The sequence below is a fragment of the Telmatherina bonti genome (genome assembly GCF_933228915.1).
Source record: "Telmatherina bonti genome assembly, chromosome: 22".
Classification (NCBI taxonomy): Eukaryota; Metazoa; Chordata; class Actinopteri; order Atheriniformes; family Telmatherinidae; genus Telmatherina; species Telmatherina bonti.
Window position 1 is genome coordinate 35115502 of NC_136631.1, and position 21954 is coordinate 35137455.

Below are 21954 nucleotides of genomic sequence, written 5' to 3' on the forward strand. Positions count from 1 at the left end.
AAAAGATGAAGTCCCATCAGTGTTAACAGAAAAGACGCATCTTCAAATTTTGAAACTAAGTGATGCAGAAACAGACCTTGCATATTTATTTATGAAAATTTACTTTTCAGAGCACAAAATTTAGAGAATGAATTTTAAATAAATGGCATAAAATAATATATCACATAAACAAAGAGAGGGCTCTGGCATTGAGAAAAGGAAACCTGGTTGGATGTATAATTTATGCAAAAATGGTTGCAATCTGCAACTAAAAGCAGTTGTTTAGTGAGGATGGGAATATGCACATACAAGGTAAAACAGAAATATAGTAAATAAGAAAATGGAAATCCAAAATGAAAGGACAAAAAAATAAATAAAATCCAGACCTCAACCAAAACATGTGCAAATGAAATGAAACGTGTTGAGAGCAAATTGTTTTTCTCTTAACACACACACATCCTCCTGTGTGTAAGCAGCATCTGCCATGCTCACCAGTCTGAAACTGATCCCAGTTTCAGACTGAAACTGGGATCAGAAAAGAAAAATAGAAAAGAAAACTTTTTTTCATCTTTCTTGGTTATATTTATTTTTACTCATTATATCCAGTTTTTCACAGTAATTTCTCCAGGACCCAATAAATAAAGTACATACCCAATCCCCAGAAAAGTTGAGAAATTTACTTTATTGCAAACAAGCAGATTAATGCATTTGTACACAGAGAATTTATTTAAACATTTAGTTCAAAGGAAAGATTTTTCTGCCTTTACTGCAGCTTTGGAGATTTACCAAAAATCTATATAAACAAATCTAGAAACACATGCCAGGAAGACACACAGAGCAAAGCCAAAGAAAGGATGGAAAGCTTTAGAGAATATGTGACGCCATTATGGAAGATCTGATCATTTACTTTGAGCCTGGTAAGGGTGCCATAAGTGGATATAAAACAAGCATCCAGCAAATGCTTAGTCTATCCAGCCAAGGATGGGTCATGGCTCACCAATTTCTGCAAAACTGTGCCACAGAATTATTTTCAAGTTAAGTTAGAAAAATAAACAAAACAACAACAACGAAACAAAGCAAACTTGCAAAGAACTTATAAGTTTCAACATCTCCATTGAAAAAAGTCAATCAAGGACAGAACCAGTAAAGGAAACACATCTTTGAGACCTCAGAAAACTGTCCTCATCATGATCATGTATATCGACATGGGATTGGGAGGACTTCCAGCCTGAGCACAAAGAGGAGGCCAACATGTATGTCAACGAAAAACAGTGCGCAGGACATGTGTTCTGTGGTCAGATGTGTCCACATTTCTGCTGATTTTTGGAAAAAAAAACTAAACAGTGTGTCTAAAAGGTGCTATTCAAACCTTTATCAATGAGGAGGCTTGCATCTGGGTCCAAAACATGACTGCTATTATATGTGTGATGACTGGTGTGTTAAAGGTTCAGTCTGCTGCAGCGTGTCCCTTCGTTAAGGTGTTAAACCCCACATACAGTCCATCATGAAGAGGAGAGTAAGATCACAATCTGTTGAGAAGCTGAACTCATGTATTCATCAACAACGGACATATTAAAATCTAATAATTATTATTATCAGTTCCCACATAGTGAAAGTGTGAGATTAATATAAGACAACAGAAACATCGCTGCTATTCCTACTTTTCAAGACAAATGAATGAAAAATTTTTCATATTTTTCTATAAATAATTAATTTATAGTGATGTAATATTAGATGTCTGATATTGACTTTAATATTTTAGTAAATGACGAGATGCATTGAGATGAAGTTTGTCATGCCTGTAGTGTCGCTGGAGTTCGGAGAGGTGGTGTGTTCAGACAGCGAGAGTGTGAGCTTAGCGTCCAGTGGCGGTGACCTGGAGGGCAGACGGGTGAAGGAGATGGCGGTGGATGTCTGTTAGCAGCAACAGCATGAGGGATTGTCCTGGCTGACTGTAATCCTGTTAAGGCTCGCCTTAATCATACGGACGTTGTCCTCAATCAAGGACAGCGATCTTAACCGTGATGCGAACATGTGGCTGAAATTTCATGGGGACAAGAAAAGCATGCTCTGAGTTTTTAAACCTTTTAGAAAAGGAGAAAATAAATTAATTTGGATAATGAAAATAATTGAGTTACATGAAATTATGAGGAGTGAACTCCAATTTTTGCATTTTTAGTTTAATAAATTTATTTAAAGGACAAAAAATTTTAACATCTTTTTTTTTTTTTTTTTTTTTTTTTAAAGGTCTTCTATGGAGAATTATGGTATAATAGACATAAACAAAGCCTTAATGAGGTCTGGCTTCACTCTATGAGAACATACAACATCTTAATGTAAACAAGCAGAATGCACACACACACACACACACACACACACACACACACACACACACAATCTGGCTGAAAGTATACAACATCTGCTCAGTCAATGTGACCCATGACTTTCTGCTCTTCTTTCCTGAGTAGTTACAAGTCTATCCTACACACACACACACACACACACACACAATCTGGCTGAAAGTATACAACATCTGCTCAGTCAATGTGACCCATGACTTTCTGCTCTTCTTTCCTGAGTAGTTACAAGTCTATCCTACACACACACACACACACACACACACACACACACACACACACACAATCTGGCTGAAAGTATACAACATCTGCTCAGTCAATGTGACCCATGACTTTCTGCTCTTCTTTCCTGAGTAGTTACAAGTCTATCCTACACACACACACACACACACACACACACACACACACCCATATCTGCCAGCTGTCTCCCTTAAAACACACTCCTACTCTCACATGTCCACCTCCTTTGTTATTTGTAAAACTAAATGCAAACGAAGAAGTTTGAAATTCAATCAAAGAGGATTACAAGTTGTGGCGCTCCTTCCTGCGAGCACGATGCTGCATCTCTGCTGAGGTGGGTGTGGGGAGGGAGATCGCTTGATCTACCCACAATCCCTCAGCAAGATCGCACACACTCACTCTGCTGCTAATGTTAATCCTGTCAAGGGTGTGAAGCCGTGTTTGCATGTTTTTTGTATCGCTGTCCGCCGCAGAAGCAAAGGTCGCCAGCAGATTAAAAAACAACATGGTGGCCCAGTTTATTTATGGAAAAAAGAATAATGAGCTGAATCATCCAGAGAAATTCAACTCTTTTGTTAGAGAACTTTGTGTTCCTGATTATTACATGTAGAGCTGAGATGAAGCGGAGATGCTTCTTATATAAGACTTTCATCAGGATGCGGACGGGTGTGTTTGCTGAGGGTGTGTGAACGTGTTTTATCTGTGTTTATGTGGGATAAATCCGTGTTGGCGTGGCGGCGTGGTTTGTTTGCGGGTTTGTGTGACTCATAGAGTGAGACGAGGTGATGAAGAGGCATGTTTTACTCTGTTTCTGTTTTCCTCCACCATAACATGCCATCTCCTCTGTTCCTCTCTTCCAGCTGAGGACTGCCAGCTGCTCTCTCAGATCCCTAAAGTGCGCTGCCTGAGGAACGGCAGGAGAGAGGGTGAGTGGAGAGACGGATGAAGAGAGGGTGGGGAGGGGATGGGATCATGGGGAAGCAACAGGACAGCCTCATTGTTTATCTTCCGTTCTGCTGTGTTTAATTTTAGGGGAAGCAGGGTGGTTATTTATGATTTTGCAACATAATGAGGATTAAATTCATTTATAAGGCCTCGGATGGGCGCTCTTGTTAATACATGGTTACATATTTATAAATATTAATCTCAAATTGAAAAAAAAAAGAGAAAGGAAATAATAACAAAAGGGGCAGATATGAAATTTTAACAGTAACTGTGTTTCCATAACAGCTTTTTGCTAAATAAAAGTGATATTTAAAGAAATATACACAATTTAATATAGTAAAATTACGATTTGCAGGTGTTTCCACTGAATGGTTTATGCTAAAGCTAAAAAACAATTTTAAAAAAATATGACAGACCTTTTTATTATTATATTACCACTTTAACAAAACATAAACAGCATTTGCAGTTTTTGGATCTCAGCGTCTCTTAAACTGAGGTTACACCATCTGGGATTGACTAGTTTTGCCTCAAGTCGGGTCCTGGATGAGTGGCACAAAAGTTTGAATTTCAGATCTAAATTTTTATTTCATATCTGAGTTTGAATTTATTTCTGAATTTGAATGGAGAGATCTAAAAATGAATTAGGGAAACTAATATCTTGCATCCAAAAGTTCAAATTTTACTACAATAGATACTAAAAAAAAAACCCAAAAAACAAAGATTTAATTTCCAATACGGTCATTCATATTCAGTTTTTCAAAGCAATTATTACGTCAGGCATGTTCAGGTTTAGATTGAACAATTCATATTCAAAAATTCAACATTGCTTCCTGGTGGTTCCTAGTTTTGGAGCTGCTGCGACTGCTGCTGTTTCCCTCACAAGAAGATGACAGAAGTCATCGACATGCTATCTTTACTTGAAATGAACTGGTGGTCAACGTGACCCTCGACACCACATCTGGTGGAAAAAGTTTTTTTATTATACTTTTGCAATAAATTTCTATATAAACACATTGTGAGAGCCAAAAACCTTTTCATCCATATTTGAGAGGTTTTTTTTTTTTATTTCTAAGCTTTCATTATCAGTGTTTTATTCAACAAGTATAACATAACAAACTCAACAATATGGAGAGTAATGTTTAGTTATTAGTGGAAGAAACAAAACGCAGTCTGCATATAATTTAAACAACTTTGAGTTCTGTGGTTTAGAAAAATAGATGTGGGTTTACACATCTGACTCCTCATGGATCTCTGCTCTTAAACCTCTTACACCTCAAGAGGTCTTTTATGGGTTTCTACTTGAAAATGACAAAGAAAAAGTGAATATTTCTCTATTTCTACATAACCTATCTTCATGTAGCTTTTGGATGGGAAGCTACTCCCAAAGCACAATGGGAAACAGTCCTTTTACTAAATGTTGGTTTATCCTCATGGATGGAAGTTTTGCCCTGCGATGGACTGGCGAGCTGTCCAGGGTGTACCCTGCCTGTCGCCCTAAGACTGCTGGGATAGGCTCCAGCTTCCCCCGACCCTGAATTGGATTAAGCGGTTTAGAAAATGAATGAATGAATGAATGATGGAAGTTTTGACTGGCAAAGGTGGCAAGACTGCAAAGATAAGAGGGAATTTTTGGTGTTTTTCCAACATGAAGCATAAATAGGCTTCCTGTTGCTTCTGGTTTGGTGAATCTTGCTCAAAGCAACGTGAAACTTATATGATTGGAATCTCTGCAATATGTACTTTCAGTAGATGATCCAGTATTTGTTACTTCCGCCAAGGAGGTTATGTTTTCGTTGGAGTTTGTTTGTTTGTCAGCAACATTACTCAGAAAGTTATGGATGGATTTTGATGAAATTTTCAGGATATGTTGGGGGGTCTCAGAAGAAACAAACGATGACATTTTGGTGGAGATCCGGAAGAGATCCTGGATTCTGGATCATTTTGAAGTTATGTTGGGTGTTAGTCACAATATGCTTGGCGGAGGGCTGCACTCTCTGAGTGCTTTTCTGGTTCTTACATATTCGGCAGACTTTATTTACTCAGTCTTTTTTTTATTGTTTATTGTCTTAGCTACAGGTGGTCATAGAAATGGTTTTTATTAGCTTTTAGGTGAGATTCTGTCATTTTTGTGGATACCACACATCTATGTTTACATTACTGACGTTGCATCCGTGAAACTGGATATTTATTCCCGCAGCCCCGAGATTAAATAAAACACAGTAAGAGTCAATTCCTAGAATTATGAGACCAAAACTCCAAAATGCTGAAAACAAAAATATACATGATGAATGTAATATATATCAGATGAGCATGTACATTTAGAACAGGCCTTGTTTGTTGTTGTTGTTTTATCATTTTCAGTGTAAACAGCAGATTTTCTTCACATTCACACAATCTGTCAGAGCAGCTTTCAGTGTCGCGCCTTAATGAAAACCTTCCACACACTGCAGGGAAACATCAGGCTCGCGAAAGGCATCACACACATTTCTAAATGAAATGGACTTAAACTCTGAATCACATTTTAAAGCAAAGCAGCAGAGGTCAACCATAGTGAAACCCAGAAGAATCAACGTTAATCCCTCGTTCTCAGATCGCTGCTTGTGTTGCTGCTCTTGCAGCACACGATTTACTTTGGGTTTATAAACCACATGCTGACACAACATAAGCTTGTTGGATTCAGGCCATTTTTCTGACTATCAGCTGAAAAGACTGAATTTATCTTTAATATCAATATGACTTAAATCTTCCACAGCGTTTCTTAGATGGATATGTGTCTGTGTCAGCTTTAAGCAAGAGATTGCATCAAAAAACATAAACAGTTCCTGTTCTAGTGGCTGGATTGATTTTAGCTGCTAATGGTCTCACGCTTTCAGGCATCATTGACTTTTCTCTCATTTAATGTGTCAAACTGCAGCCGGGGGTCATCAAGCACCAGATCGTTGAAACTACTAACATTCGTACCAAACAAAACGAGGTGGGTTTTGCTGTTATTATAAGTATTTTATTATATTCTGCCAACTTTAGCTGACAAATTCCCTCTGTTAAACTATATTTACTGTTTAGGGATCAATGTTTTACATCAACATTGTATTAAGTCTCCTTGGCTTCAGATTATTGTTTTGATTTCAAAGCAACTTTCTGTCCTTGTTTACTTTCATTTTGTTAACGTTGTAAGGATCTATGTCCGGCTGATTTAGCCTAAAGGGTTCCTTTGATGGTATTTGGAGTTTTCTGAGCTTTCTACAGTGTTGAATCCTCATCAGACATGTGAACAACACTGTTTTTTATCACCTAAACGCATGTTTGAGTTTGAGTTTGAGTTCCAGCACTCTCTCCGTTCGGTTTCCATGGCGACGAAAGATGCATTGTTTTAGAGAGTTTTTTCTGCTTGGAAATCCTTGTGACGTCCCGGGGGATAAGGTTCGGTGATTGTTCCCTTACGTATGTAAATGGGGACATCCGTTTCAGACATTGTCAGGTGTCGCCGCCTTCATACTTCCATGCATTGCTTACGTTGCCATCGTTGTGAAGTCACTTCATCCACCAGTGCTACCAGTTGGAAGCAGTAATATGCAGCGCTATGAAGTTGCTTACAACCGTCTGAAAAAACCAGAAGAAGAAGAAGAAAACCACAAAGTGTTTGCTGTTATCCTTAACTTCTTTCTATCGGGGATGCTTTCTATTTGGCGGTTTCTGTGTTGTGTTCTCCTTGTTCCTCCTCTCTTTCCCCGGTTTGTTCCTGTTGCTCGTTGCAGTTATACAGCTTAACACTCCCCCCGTGATTTCCGATGGTATTGCTGTATTTTATGTCAGGTGACAGATTGCGAAGCCCCTTGAAAACAGACCAAATTTTGTAACTGATGCAGGAGACTGTCCATCTGTCTGCATCTCTGTCTGTGTATCTGTTTGTGTGTCCATCTATTGCATTGAGCATAAATCTGGCATACCTGCTGAGAAAAATAGAGAATCACACGTAATACAAGGAGAATAAAAATAAAAGAGGGATGGTGAAGGGTTTCCCAAGCCAACGCTAATTATGAGCTTTTTCAAAAGGAAAGTTTGAATCAATAAGGTACAGTGTCTAAGAATCAGTGACTTGTAATGGAAAAAGTGGGTATCAAAATTACTTTAATGCAAAGTACAGTTGTTAACACAGTTAGTGGGTGTCATTGTACAAAATCTTCCATATAAACATGTTTTAATCTGCGACTGGATCCAATTTCATCAGATGCAGCGTTACTGGCACTATTAGGAAGCCACTTTTGGTGCTTTAGGGTGTCACATGTCCCAAATATTGCTCTTGCACCCATCTCACTAATCTCACTAAAACAGCTGCCTGTAAAATAAGCTGAAATTGACTAAAGTAATAATAAATAAAAATTTGATGAAAATCATAACATTACTTTCTAATTCTGGTTCAATAGAAATATTATTTTTTTAAAAAGCAAACAAATTAGATAATTTATTACATATTCCATCAGTAATAAACTACTATTTAGTAGAACAATCCTTTAATGTTTCCGCTCCAGTCAGGTGTTTTCTGTTCCTCCCAGTCAGACTTCTGTACCTGTTGCAGTGCTCTAATTTGTCCAGGACCAATTTGTTTGTTTGGTTTTTTTTCTTTCTTCAACTCAATTAAATAAAAAAAACAGTGTCTCATATTACTAAATTATATTTTTGCAAATTTTTAGTTGTTTTTCTTTTTTAAGTCTCCAGTTATTTGAGTGACTGTTGTAAATTCAGCTTTTCTTTTAATGAAAGGAGATGAAAACATATGAGCACAACTGTAGATACAAGTAGAAATACAGTTTTTTAATGATGTCATTGTTCTTTTATGTAGCAACACGCTGCAACTTTAATCTTAAAGGTAGAGAGGTGTTGGAATCCTGAACCCACTGGATCAGGAAGGTCAGGATGTTTTGGATCACCTAGGTCAGGAGTAGGCAACTTCTGTCTTCAAGTGCCACAGTCCTGCAAATGTTAGGCGTTTCCCTGCTGCAACACACTTGATTCATATTAATGGTTAATTAGCAGGCTTGTGCAGAGTTTGACGTCAAGCTCTGCACAAATGGTGATTAGGTGTGATGTGTGTGTGGTGTGTAGAAGCAGAGAAACTCCTAACATTTGCACACCTGACCTAGAGAGTTTGGATCTTGCAAAGTTGGAGGAAACAAAAGCAGAGCTAAAAGAAAAACAATGTAGTTATCATCTCTGCACTTAGAGTGAAGATAGGGTGCAGCTTTGTAGTGAAATTGACACGTTAAATTGTTAAAACTGATGTTGTCCAACTCTCTGGTAGAATTCAGTACGTTTGTATGACTTATAGAAAAAATGAAATTCCTGTAGTGCAACAAAAAGCAGGCTTTAAAAATAGATGTGAACCCAGCAAAGTTTTTTTTAGATATAAAGTAATAAGGATGCTGGTATGCTGAATGAGACAATAAAACCAGTAATAACAGAGCAACCAGGAGGGATTGCATGCATCCGTTTCTGTCAAGAAAAAATTAAAGAAAATAATCCTTGTTAAAGTCAATGTGAAAAGCCCAACGGTAACAAGCTGAAAGGGAACTAATTGCTTCACATCGCAGCAGAGTCCGACATATTTGTACATACCCTCAATAAATGGATTCCTTTGCTTGTGTGCTGAAATAATGATGGTTTTCCAGCCTCGGATTGAACTCTAATGGTAGCCCGGCTCAACGCTGCATTAAATGACACTGACTCAGGCTTTAAACTGGCGTGAGCATGAAAAGTGGAAGTCTCAAAGAAAAGTTGAATCAGGAGTTTTCAATGTTATTTCATCTATAAGGACACAGATTTTTCATTTTACTGCAGGCAATTAATCAGGTCTATTTGTGTTTATGTAAACAAAACTACAAACTGCAGCGAGCAATGCTGAGCTGAGAAATTCCTTTTTTTTTTTTACATTCTTTGTGCTGCGCACAGGTAGTTTAAGGAGAACAGAAATGAATCTGCATCATTAGAAACTCACATTTCTGTAAGTCTGATACACTGCAGATAATGGCTCTTTTTGAAGACATTTCTTTGTACTTTCACAACTTATTTCTTACCGATCTGTGACTTTGCAATCAATCGTGTGATTTATTCTCATGAATAAGGTGCATGTGTTTTAAACGTAAATCACTGCGTCTGTTGACGTACCTGGGATGAAGAAAGACGCTGCTATTGTTGTCGCTCTCCTGCTCTGCAGCTACTCTGTTTTCAGTGTGATCTCTTTTAAAAAAAAAGAATAATTTCCCCCTCATTTCCACCTTTAACAAGCAGTTTAAAGTGCTTGCTGGGAGACCAAAGGAAGCACGTTCTGGTATTTAGCTCTGAATAACCCAAATGAATCTGTTTCATTTGTTAAAGCTGTTTGATGTGAAGGCTCTGATTCCTTCTGAAAAAACAAATTGATTTAATGATGAATATTTTTGAGCCAAAACACACGAGATACCTGCATTGCAGTTAAGTTATGCTCATATAAAAACATGAATTTATTCTCGGAAAACCCGTCGACCGCAGTTTAAAGATGTTTTTTCACATCAGACTCTTCTTTAACCCTTATAAATCATCATTAAAACATATGATGAAGAGTTTTAACGTTTATATTAAATCATCATTAAAACATATGATGAAGAGTTTTAACGTTTATATTAAATCATCATTAAAACATATGATGAAGAGTTTTAACGTTTATATTAAATCATCATTAAAACATATGATGAAGAGTTTTAACGTTTATATTAAATCATCATTAAAACATATGATGAAGAGTTTTAACGTTTATATTAAATCATCATTAAAACATATGATGAAGAGTTTAACGTTTATATTATCTGAATTTCATGTTCTATGATAAAACAAGGAAAATAGATTTTCTGTCATCAACCCCCTTCAGAGAGCAGCCATCTGGAAAAACCTTTGTGTTATAATCATCTTCTTCACCTAGCCTGCAAGCCATACCTGAAACACGTTTGCACCCGCTCACCTGCAGCTGTCGCTGGATTCGGGTGGAAAACTATAAACTTAATTGTCATGCAGGGCAACGTTGAGCTCCGGAGGCTAAAAGCATGCTTTCTTTTGTAATGCATACCCTCTAAAACCATACTTACACCATATTCCTCTACACAAACCTGTTTTTATGAAGACAAAAAAAATCTGTTATGAATGTGCACTTCTCGAGCATTCTCCAGACTGTGTGAAGACATATTCTTCAGGCTATTCAGGCCATAAATAAACTCAGCGATGTGTCACAGTCGTGTGCAGTGACTGCGGAAGACCTTGCTAATGAGGCTTTAAAAAGAGAGACAGCATTTAGACAACATTTTTTTAAAGAAACACAGAAAGTCTCAATTGTCACTTTAGGCCTCCAAAGAATGTGTAGCGGGCACCATGTATACGTCCTTTTCATGCATGACTGCGCTTTCTGCAGAGGTTATCTGGTCATCTGTTGCACATTTACAAGAATACAGAGACATATGAAGTTTTATGCATCCAGCTCCTTGTGTCTCTTGTTATATTTGCATAAAGTTGTATACATGAATATATTAATACAACAGATCCCAAAATATAAATAGCTCTTTTCTAACAGTAGCTTCACAGCATTTTTCACCCCCAACCATGACTTTTTAAACCTAAATCTCAGTAAGTTAAGAGCAAAATGATTTTACACCAGATGGGACGAGAACATCATGAAGGGTGAAAAACATTAGTTATCACTGAAGTTCAACATTTTTTTTAATAAAATATCTATAAAACTCATGCTGATGCAGAACAAGGCACTTTGGTTTGCATCACAACATGCTCATTGTTTTTAGTAAAGGTGAATAATTATCTGGAGATATTTTATTCATAAAACATTGTGATTAAATTAAATATAAAAATAATAAATAAATTAGCCGTTATAAAAGTCATGTCTTAATAGGCATACGACTCCATATTGCTGATTTTATTCATGGATTTTTTAAAGACAGTCAATGAAAAAGTACGGATACAGACCATTTTAACTGCAGCTTTTCTTTAATTCATACAAAATACATTTTCTTTTACATTTTTGTTGAAGTTACAAAATATTACTTTTTTTTTTTTACTCAATCTGACATCAAATTCCCTCCATTTCTGAAAGTTTGTTCGTGTAAATGTTCTTTTTATGAGCATGAAAATTGCAAATAGCTTCAATCTAAACTTAACAATGCAAAAGCTCATTTTAATCTAAGGGATCATAAGTTAAAAAAGGTTCGTAAGAGAAATCTTTATGTGATTATGTTCCTTTTTTCTTTTATTCCTTTTTTTCAGCTTTGAGTGAAAACTGCTATTAGAGCTAAATGTAACACAGGGCTGTAGTAGATCTTTCCTGCTGCAACATATCTGAACGTAAAGGGGTATAAAAGTCATGAAAGACTTCTGAATCTGATGGCGAGATTGTGTGAAGACATCTGGGTCAGGGTCACTTTAAACCTTTTACAGGATTAGCTGCACATTTCTGCAGCTCTCGTCTGCACATAAAGGATGTTTTTCTAACACTGGAGAAGAAGATTTTTCTGCTATTTTTGCCTTTTCCCCTCCTTTTCATCCCCTCTGGGATAAATCTAATATTTTTCATTTAATTTCAAAAAGGCACACTGGTCCACACATGAGGAAAAAGAGATGAACCAACCTCATACAGAGCCATTAACCAGTAAAGGAGCAGTCTTAGTGTTGAGAAAATCATTAAATCTTTTATATGAAACCAATGAAACTTTAAATGCAGTGAAGCAGCATCCAGTTAAATTTCAGTATCTTGTGTTTTTCTCAGGTTTGATCCGATCACGTGTGCGAGGAGCCAACACGGCCTCAGCCTCCATCCTGACCTTCTTGGACAGCCACTGTGAGGTCAACACAGACTGGCTGCAGCCAATGATCCAGCGAGTTAAGGAGGTAAAGCCCCCAGCATCATTCACACCCTCCAATTAGACATTTAATTCAATGAGCACGCACAGTGTCATATGTATGGAGTGTTTTTTCCCTCCTGCGTTGCAGCTCTTCAGGGAATTTAGCTGCTTTTCAAGGTCAATTTTATTGGCTGTAATTTAATACGCTGGCAAGACATTTTGTTTAATAAACACTCAATTTGTTCCCTTAGAAGTGAAGTCATACTATAGCAGATGCCACACTCTGGAAAGAGTATCCCAGCCAATCTGTTTTCCACTGTGAGCTGTGTCTGAGATCACACCCCATTTATTGTATAATGTCCACCGTTTAAATCACAACAACATTCTGCTTCAAACTCGACTTTTTATATGCAAAAATGACTGAGCTGAGACAAAAAGACCATTGTGAAGAGTCTGAAAAAAATGTTTGTTGCTCAGTTTGGAGAGAAAACAGATCAACAGTGTTTCACAGTTTTTGTTAGCTGCTTTGTGCTGTTGTTGTTGTGTTGTACTTTGCAAAAACGAAAGTGTTTATTCATGCTTCAGGCAGGATGCTGGGCTGTTCTCTGATCAAAAATAGCCTTTGTCAATGCAGTCGGCCTATTCTCCCAATTTACTGCAAAGTTATGCAGTCAGCCGGGGACACGACTGCCACGCCAGAGAAATGCTTTGCAGATTAACATTATATGCAAAACCGGAAGGACGTTATTATGAATATATATATATATATATATATATATATATATATATATATATATATATATATATATATATATATATATATATATATATATATATATATATACGTATATATACGTATATATATATATATATATATATATTTTTTTTTTTAATTTTTTTTTATTTTACTTGTATTTCCATGTGAGCCATCACTATTTCTGCTTCAGTCACACACTAAACAGACTTCAGCAACTGCAGAGCTGGTCCTGTTCTCCTACTAAGACATGAACGTGTGGTATGTTGATTGGGACAGATACAGCTGTGGAAAGAGACCTTCATCACTCATTTATGAGTAATAGACTGTTTGCTTGCTTTTCCCAATCCTTCCCCAACATCGCTAACTTACGAGCTAGGCTCTAACCAGCACAGCTGCTCCTCAACCTCGCCGTTGCCCTCCTGATCACAGGCATGCATTCCATCAGTCTGCAGTCAGCAGGAGCAGTTTCATTTAATGTTTTTCTCAGTAATCACCTCCAACTACAGGCAGACACTGACAGGGCTGTATTTCTCCCCTGTGAACTGCATCTGTAGCACAAAGAAGCGATGGAGCTCCTCTCTGCATATTGGACCTTGTAAATTTACCAGAAAATAAAGAAAAGAATATTTCATATATATATATATATATATATATATATATATATATATATATATATATATATATATATATATATATATATATATATATATATATATATATTCAAGTCAATTCACTTTGCAAAGAGTTTGATGACATGATCAATACCACATAAATGTCTTTCCTCTAAATATATGAAAAAGTAGCAGCTAGTCTTAGCTTAGCATAAAGAACCAAAAAAAGGCGAAAGGACTACTCTTCTGTCATTTATGTTGGATAATTTTCTTGAATCAAATAAGCTTTAAGTTTTTATGTTGTATTGATTAATTGTCCGTGTAAAAATTAAAGCTGTCAGTTTCTTTCTGTTGAAAGTTGCTTTCGGTTAGCCTACCTTGCTAGTAGCAAGGTAAGCTAACCATTAACATGGCTGCAGAAATATATAAGTAGGTCGTAACAAGTCTTGTGTTTCATTCTTGGCAATAGAACATGAAAAATGGTTCAAATAATCCTGACAGAAACACACAACAGCTCAAACTAAGGCGCCCATGTTCCAGCTCATTTCTACCCTGCAACCGTGTCACTGTTTTAAAGACTTTAGATGCTGAGAGTGTGTCCACATTGTGGTTGCGTGTCTGTAGACTCATCTTTTGGCTTTGGGCTGCTGTGACTCATTCAGCTAACACTCTTTTAGTTGTGTGTTCATGAGAGTGCCGGACTCAGTCATAATTCACTAGCCTCACAGTTTGTGGCCTCCTGTCTCCCTGAGACCACAGCCGTAGGTTTATAAAGGCCTTCGGGAGCAGATGAAGGATGTTCTCTATTTCAACATAATGACACGTTTCATTTATTAATTCAGAACGGCAGTGGAAATAGATTTAATTTAATGAAATGCCAAGAAGGAGTTCTCCCTTCTCTTTTCAGTGCAGTGAAAGTTATATTACAGCTATCTTTTACAGGCTCCATGTCTTAACACTAGATTATTGGGCTTATGAAGAAGCTTTACTTTAAATCAAAATGAATAATCGGAGTGTGCTTAAAGAAACTGAAAGCAGATACTGTTATACAGACAGCACCATGTCTCTTCTTTTTCTCTTCACAAACTATATACAGTCTCTTTTTTTTGTAAATCTAAAGAAATGGTGTTTTGCTGTTATCTGACTTATATCAAAGGCATGCAGAAAAATAACTATCCAGCCACTTTTAGAAATGAAAATGAAGATTAAAGGGAAGTCTGTGGAAAAATAATGGTGCCATGCAGGGTTTTCTTTTCCCCCTTTCAATTTAGTTAATTGATGAAAACTTGTATTATCGACCAGAAAACTATGAGTTTCAGGTAAGAGGCATTTCTTAGAAGTGTGATTTTCTTCAGCCAACAGGAGTCTGAAATATCTGGTAAACAAGTCTGGCTCGTGACCTTCACCCCCAGCAGGACAGTGAGTCCTTTTTCCTCTTTCATCCCAAGACTAGTGTGGCATATCAGGATGATAAAAGAGGAGAAATATTTTGTGGAACATTTCTGAATGAACCTTCTCATCAAGTTGTTTGCAAGCAGGTTTAATTTCTACCAGATGTGTTAAAGTGCAGAATGTCAAATTTGTGGGGCAACTACCAAAATTTAGAAATGCTGCACTAAAATCTTTAGTTTTTTTGTTTCACAACCTGCGATGCCATATTAGACTCATTTACTTTTACAGCGTAGTGATAACATTTTAATGTGTATGCGGGTCGAGTCCTGCTCCCCTACGCTGCTGGAAACTCGAGAGGGAAACGATTGTTCTCTGAGAGCCAGCCCCAAGCCCAGATAAATGTAGAAAGTTGCGTCAGGAAGGGTGTCCAACATAAAACATGATTCACTGTTGCGACCCTTTCAGAGGGACAAGCAGAGAGGGAAGCAACAACAATTATAACTTCTAATATTTTGTCCCGTTTCTCTTGGCAATCCATTCACACGGTCATGTCGCAGGACGTGCACTAAACAAGGGAAAAAGGCTGATTAATCAGAAATATTCAAATCAGGGAGGTGTAAGAAGCAAAACTGCTGACTATGTCATAAACTTAGAAAGAAAGTAAAATAAGTACAATGGACTAATAGAGCACTTTTCCCTGCTTCAAAAACAACAATACAAAAAAAGAACAAAACAAATGTGGTAACATTAAAACTCCAAAGGTTGGTAAAAGCTTCTCTATATGCAGTAAAGACAGTGTAAGCTCCCGATGCAACAAACTGCAAGAGGAAACAAGGGTAAAAATATTGAGACATCATCAATAACATCCATTTTGGAAGAGCAGCCTGCTCACGCATCACAAAATCACAGAGGCTCATTAAAAGCCCAATAAATGTCTGCCGCTCAGTGCTGTTGAAAGCATCGCTTTCCAGATTGCTCTCTGGCAGAGTGGCGCGGCTCGTTCTTCTCTCACATGCTTTGGTGCAGTGAACACAGCGTTCACAGTGACTTTGGCCTCTGTGCAGAGAGATGGACGGCTCTCGCTGAAAACAGTCGTTGGGATGACGTTAAACTGTTCGATGGAACAAACGGTCACGTGGATGCCTTGTGGGCAAACAGCAGTGTTGAAACAGAGACATACAAACAGATGAAGACATCACACACACATAAACACACAAACTTTAGGCAAACAGTGTTTTTTTCTCGTTTGGTGTGTTTACCGTTGGGTTCATGTTGCATTTGCAGCAGGAACTAGTTTATTAGTTCACAAATAAATGTCCATAAAGAGCTGAAGGAGAATTCAGCTGGTCGAACGGTGGTCTTTCTGTGTATGCAACGGTTCTCTGCAGGTACTCTGACTTCCTCTCACCATCCAAAGACATGAATGTTAGGCAAGCGGCAACCTCCGACAGTTAAAAGTGAAGCCTATGCGGAAGTGCATAAAGCTGCAGTTCCCCCTTCATCCACTAGGGGCTGCAAAACAGAGCGAATCCCCATAGACTCCCATGTTAAAAAGACCAACTTCACAGCAGAAATAAACATGTTTACAGCAGGAATAAACATGTTTACAGCAGGAATAAACATGTTTACAGCAGGAATAAACATGTTTACAGCAGAAATAAACATGTTTACAGCCTGGTACAAAAATCCATTTCCAGTAATATAGGTCAGGTTTACCTTCATGACAACTGTGGGGGGAGTGAAGTTTTTTCTAACGTACTCGTTTAAAAGTAATTTAATCTCAAAATTCGGATTATTTAGGGGCGTGTCCTTGTGATTGACAGGTACCTGATCTCCCGCTTCAAGTAAGAACGTAGAACAACCGTGGTTTTTAGCTGGTTAACAACGTGATTTACCTTTAGCCCGCTTACCTCCGTTAGCTGGTTAGCTTCTGTTAGCTCCGGGTTAGCTCGGTTAAGTCTTAGCTACAGGCAGCTGGGAGTTCGCTCGATGTCAATCATCCACCATGATGCTCACAGCCCCCCTCTCAGCTCCACCTCTTTGCCCATATTTGTATTTTCCGGGTGAGGCGAAACACATGCCCCTGCCAAGATGGTGATGGTAGGAACCGCCCACCGAGCTTCAATTCAGCTCTTCAGAAACCTACGGGTGACGTCACGGAGGCTCCGCTCATCTTTCTATCTACAGTCTAGGATGTTAGGATGATCGATCACTTCATATCAGGGGTGCTCAAACTTTTTGCCCCCAAGGGCCAAACTGAAAATGATCCAGTGAGCAACAGGCCAAACACTGCAGCTTTAATGATGAAACACAAGTAAATGCATGAAGTTATTTTTTTATTATTGTTCAATAGCAAATACAGTGTATTTTTTTGCTGTCTACAAAATATAGCAATAGAACAATAAAGCCATTTTTGGAGGGTCAAGAAACAATACTTACAGCCACTGAACTGCAACCAAGTGCAACATGCCAACAACAAAAAACTGTGCATGTTGAACAAGGCGAATTGATCTCTCTATCAATTGATCTGAAGTCTCTCCATGTTAGGTTGCACCTGACTCACTGACAAGGTGAGCATGTCATTGAGGTGTGAGTCATTCAGGGTCCCTCTGAGTCTGGACTTATTGAGGTTAATGACAATGAAAGTATTGCCTTTTCATCAAGCTCTGTAGGGTATTTATATAACAGCGACTAGCGGGCCAAAATCAAAGTGCTGGGGACCAATTTTGGCCCGTGGGCCCCACTTTGGGCACCCCTGCTCTATATTTTTCCTTGTAGTGAGTGTGAATAGTTGTTTGTCGCTCTGTGTTGGACTGGTGACCTGTCCAGGGTGTACACTGCCTCTCGCCCAGTGATTGCTGGGACAGACTCCAGCTTCCATGTCACCCTAAGCGGTTAAGAAAATGAATGAATGAAAATCGACCCCATGACAGCTGGGGAGGGGCTACAGTCATGGTACATATGTGTGCTTCTGTAAATGAGAGACTGGTAAAAATGATCAGACACATTGCAATTTCAGTTTTTGTCAGACTTGATTGAAGTAAATTCGGATGTATTGATCAGTGATGGAGGTTTCTCAATCGGACATCAGCTTGCGTCCATCTCTGGCTTGACTGTACTGAAGCATCCCAGCTTGGACTCACCAGTTGTGGTGTTGGGAGAGGAGAAGATAATGGCTAAGCTCTCATCCATGTCGAAGGAGAATTGCCCTTCCCACTGCCCCCACACCCCTTTCAAAACACCAACATCCCCACAGAGCTCCTTCAGCTACAGTCTGCTGCATCCAAAGCATGAAGGACCCCATGCAGGTCCCCGTTTCCTGCATCAGTTAGACTTGGAACCAGCACTGCTCCCAGTACATCACAAACACACCCAATAAAATCCAGAACAATTTATTAATGTGCATACTCCATTTTTCACATTTTTATAATGTTATAGATTAACAAGTAGGTTTCTGGGGGAAGTCTGTGTGGAGTTTGCACATCTTGTCTCACCTTCTGTAGTCTAGAGAATTAGATCTTTTTTAAATGTTTTTATACATTCTTCTTTTGACGTTTGCCGCTTTTTCACTCATCTTTACTTTAATTTTCAAGTGCATTTCTTGTATATCTGACCATTTTCAGAGAAGTATTGCACATAAAAATCTCCCAAGTCATGGGATTTATCAGGGTGGTTTAATACAAACAGACAGCTTAGCAATGGACCAAATTTTTTATATCTTCAGGCGATGCGATTTGTCACAAAGATGCATTGTTTGCTCCCATTTCTTTAGCAACATCCACACACACACATAAAATAAATCTAAACCAAGCGCAAAGAAAGCACAACTTGACAGATATTAAATAGTTTTTTTTACATGCTGAGAACGTGTGTGTCCTTATAAAATGTGTGCAAACTGGACAAAAGAAGTGACAGTGAAGTCCTGAGCTGTTCCGGAGATGTGTTGGACAGCTGATGTCCACAATGCTGATCTGTCATTTAACCCTTTGATGCATCGTGTCCTATTTAAAGGCTGTTTTATACTATATTCATAAGGGAGGATGGTATATACTTTAGGAGAGTCACCCAACACACTGCCACTCACTGAAGAATAAAGAACTATCGAAAATATTTTATATATACACGCACACGTAATTACCAAGTTTACCTCAATGATAAACAGGACACGAAAATTATATGAGTCCATTTTACAGAAAATTCATATCATATAAATATGACAATATATTATTTGATAAATATTTCCACAGAATAGATCAAATAAATAAACCGAATAAAAGTTAAGTAATATTAGAGACAAAGGAAAATCTCTGTACATGTCTGTAGAAGTAAAATATTGTATGTGAAAAAAGGTGGCAGTGTTTATTAAGCATACAGCATACAGTCTGCCAAACCAGATGTTATCTTGTTTATGTTTATTCTTTTACTATTACTATTATTGTTGGTTAAAGAGAAAGTAGACTATTTTAGAAGTTTTATCAGGCAATTGGGGGTGTGTCAGTGTGTGTGTTTGAATGATGATTTGTTTTACTGTTGTTTTAATATATGTAAAGCACTTTGAACTGCTTCTTGTATGAAAGGTGCGATACAAATAAACTTTGATTTAATTTGATTTGATTGATAATTCATGCATCAGAGGGTTGATTGTTGTGGTGAAAAAAAACATTAATTGTGTTTAGGAATTCTCTGTGATATTATATTCTGTCTGTTTTCTTCTGCAGGATCATACACGAGTTGTCAGCCCCATCATTGATGTCATCAGCCTGGATAACTTTGCCTACTTGGCTGCTTCTGCTGACCTGAGAGGAGGTCAGGATCCAACGCAACACTGCTGCAGAGCAGGAAAACCCTGTTCCGTAAACATTTGTTAGAAATAAACAGAATAGCAATAGTTAAAGCCACTTTTTTTTTCCTTCAGATACACAGTTTTAAAAGAGCGGCTTTGGATAAGGTCGGCTCGTCCGTATTCTCAGAAAGAACTCCTGTTAAATATTTATCATTTATTAAATCAGGCAACTCACTTCAGAGAAAATCAGCAGAATTCTCGACCCTCTGATGCATTTAGTCTCATGTCTAGACAAAGTAATCTAGTATGCAGTGCTGACTTTGTACCTCACCCATGCTCTCTTTCATGTCAGGCTTTGATTGGAGTCTTCACTTTAAATGGGAGCAAATTCCTATCGAGCAGAAAATGGCAAGAAGTGATCCCACACAGCCCATAAGGTAGGTCCCCACTGCTCATCCTCTTCTGGCACCCATCATGCTTTCCTGCAGGTTTAAACCCTGACAACATTCAGTTTTTATATAAATATGCATTTTTAACCAAATTAGCACAATTCAGATGTATACATAGCTAGCTACCATTGCAGCCATGGAAGTCTTCATTTTTATCTTTTCAGTATCTTGCAACAAAATCTCTTATTAAGAGTGTGACTGAGGTTGTATTAGTCTGAGTTGAAATATCCTCTGTCACTCTGCAGGACTCCGGTCATTGCTGGTGGGATCTTCGTCATGGACAAGAGCTGGTTCAACCACCTGGGCCAGTATGACACCCACATGGACATCTGGGGAGGGGAAAACTTTGGTGAGGCCACTTATGATCTGTAATGGGCCTTTCCCGCGTATACTTCCTCAGATCCACTCTGCTCTGTTTGAAGGGCTTTCCATTTCTGAGTAGATAGTATTTTAGCACCTTGGTTGAGTTGAGCCAAAACGGTCATGTCTACAGACAGCAGGCCACTGATTGGCCAAGGAAAAGAAGCATAACACCACTTCAATCATAGAAAAAAAAATGCTATGTAAAATCCACAGCATGAGTACAACTACCACATGTGTAACTAACGGCATGGGGTCAGCATCAGACAAGAGTCGTCGCTGTCAGCTGTTTTATGCTGGTTATAAAGATGTGCCAACTGATCTCTAAACCAAGCTTCCTGCATCTTTTGCATGATTCCATTAATTTATAAAGCACAAAATACACACAATATATATATATATATATATATATATATATATATATATATATATATATATATATATATATATATATATATATATACACAAACATACAAACTATTATCATTGAGTATTAAACGTCTCAAACTGATTCTTTAGAGGCTGAGAAATAAAAACGTTTTGACAATTTTTTTAACAGAAGCCGTCATTATAATATAAATGTTGTTGATGGGAACTGTCTTGCATCGGGACCCGGTGTTGCTTCTTCACAAGACTTCAAAGAACGTTTTTATTGAAATATTCAAAATTACCTTTTATTGTCATTGATACTATGCACAAATCAGTTTTCACAGCAGTATGTACATTAGGAAATAATTATAATTTAAAGAGATAAAGCTTACTTTAGCTACTAAGTACATACATTTATTATAAATGATTCTTTAGATAATAAGAATTACATTAAGCATGAATATGTTGTGCACAGAACAAAACTGCTATTCTGAATAAAAAAAAAAAGAAAAAATTCTGAATAAAAAAAACAGTGACCTTGAGTATTTTAGAGACTTCAATGAAAATATACATTATTGTAAATAAATTAATACAATTTGAGAAAATTCAGGATTACACAGAATAACAAAAGTAAATACAATTTTAAAAGCAAAAATAGTAAAAACATGAAAGACTTCAGGAAAAACAAAATAAGGGTAATTTTTATATATTTCAGTTTATTTTCAAAATTATTGTAGTGTAAATTATGTCAATACATAGGTCAAGCAACAAAGCAAAGTTTTTACTGTAAAGTTATGCTAAAGGTCTCAGAAACTGTATGTTTGTGATATGATAGACCC

General features: G+C 37.5%; 1 protein-coding gene across 1 annotated transcript in view; it reads left to right on the forward strand.

The window, feature by feature from the left end:
* The window catches only part of galnt16 (UDP-N-acetyl-alpha-D-galactosamine:polypeptide N-acetylgalactosaminyltransferase 16), a 46528-nt gene that overhangs the window by 12612 nt on the left and 11962 nt on the right, over positions 1 to 21954 (forward strand). Inside the window, exons 5-9 of the mRNA XM_079262475.1 lie at positions 3437 to 3502; positions 12319 to 12440; positions 19873 to 19960; positions 20290 to 20374; positions 20632 to 20735. Of these exons, the coding sequence (XP_079118601.1) occupies positions 3437 to 3502; positions 12319 to 12440; positions 19873 to 19960; positions 20290 to 20374; positions 20632 to 20735 (465 nt within the window). The remainder of the gene's footprint in view (positions 1 to 3436; positions 3503 to 12318; positions 12441 to 19872; positions 19961 to 20289; positions 20375 to 20631; positions 20736 to 21954) is intronic.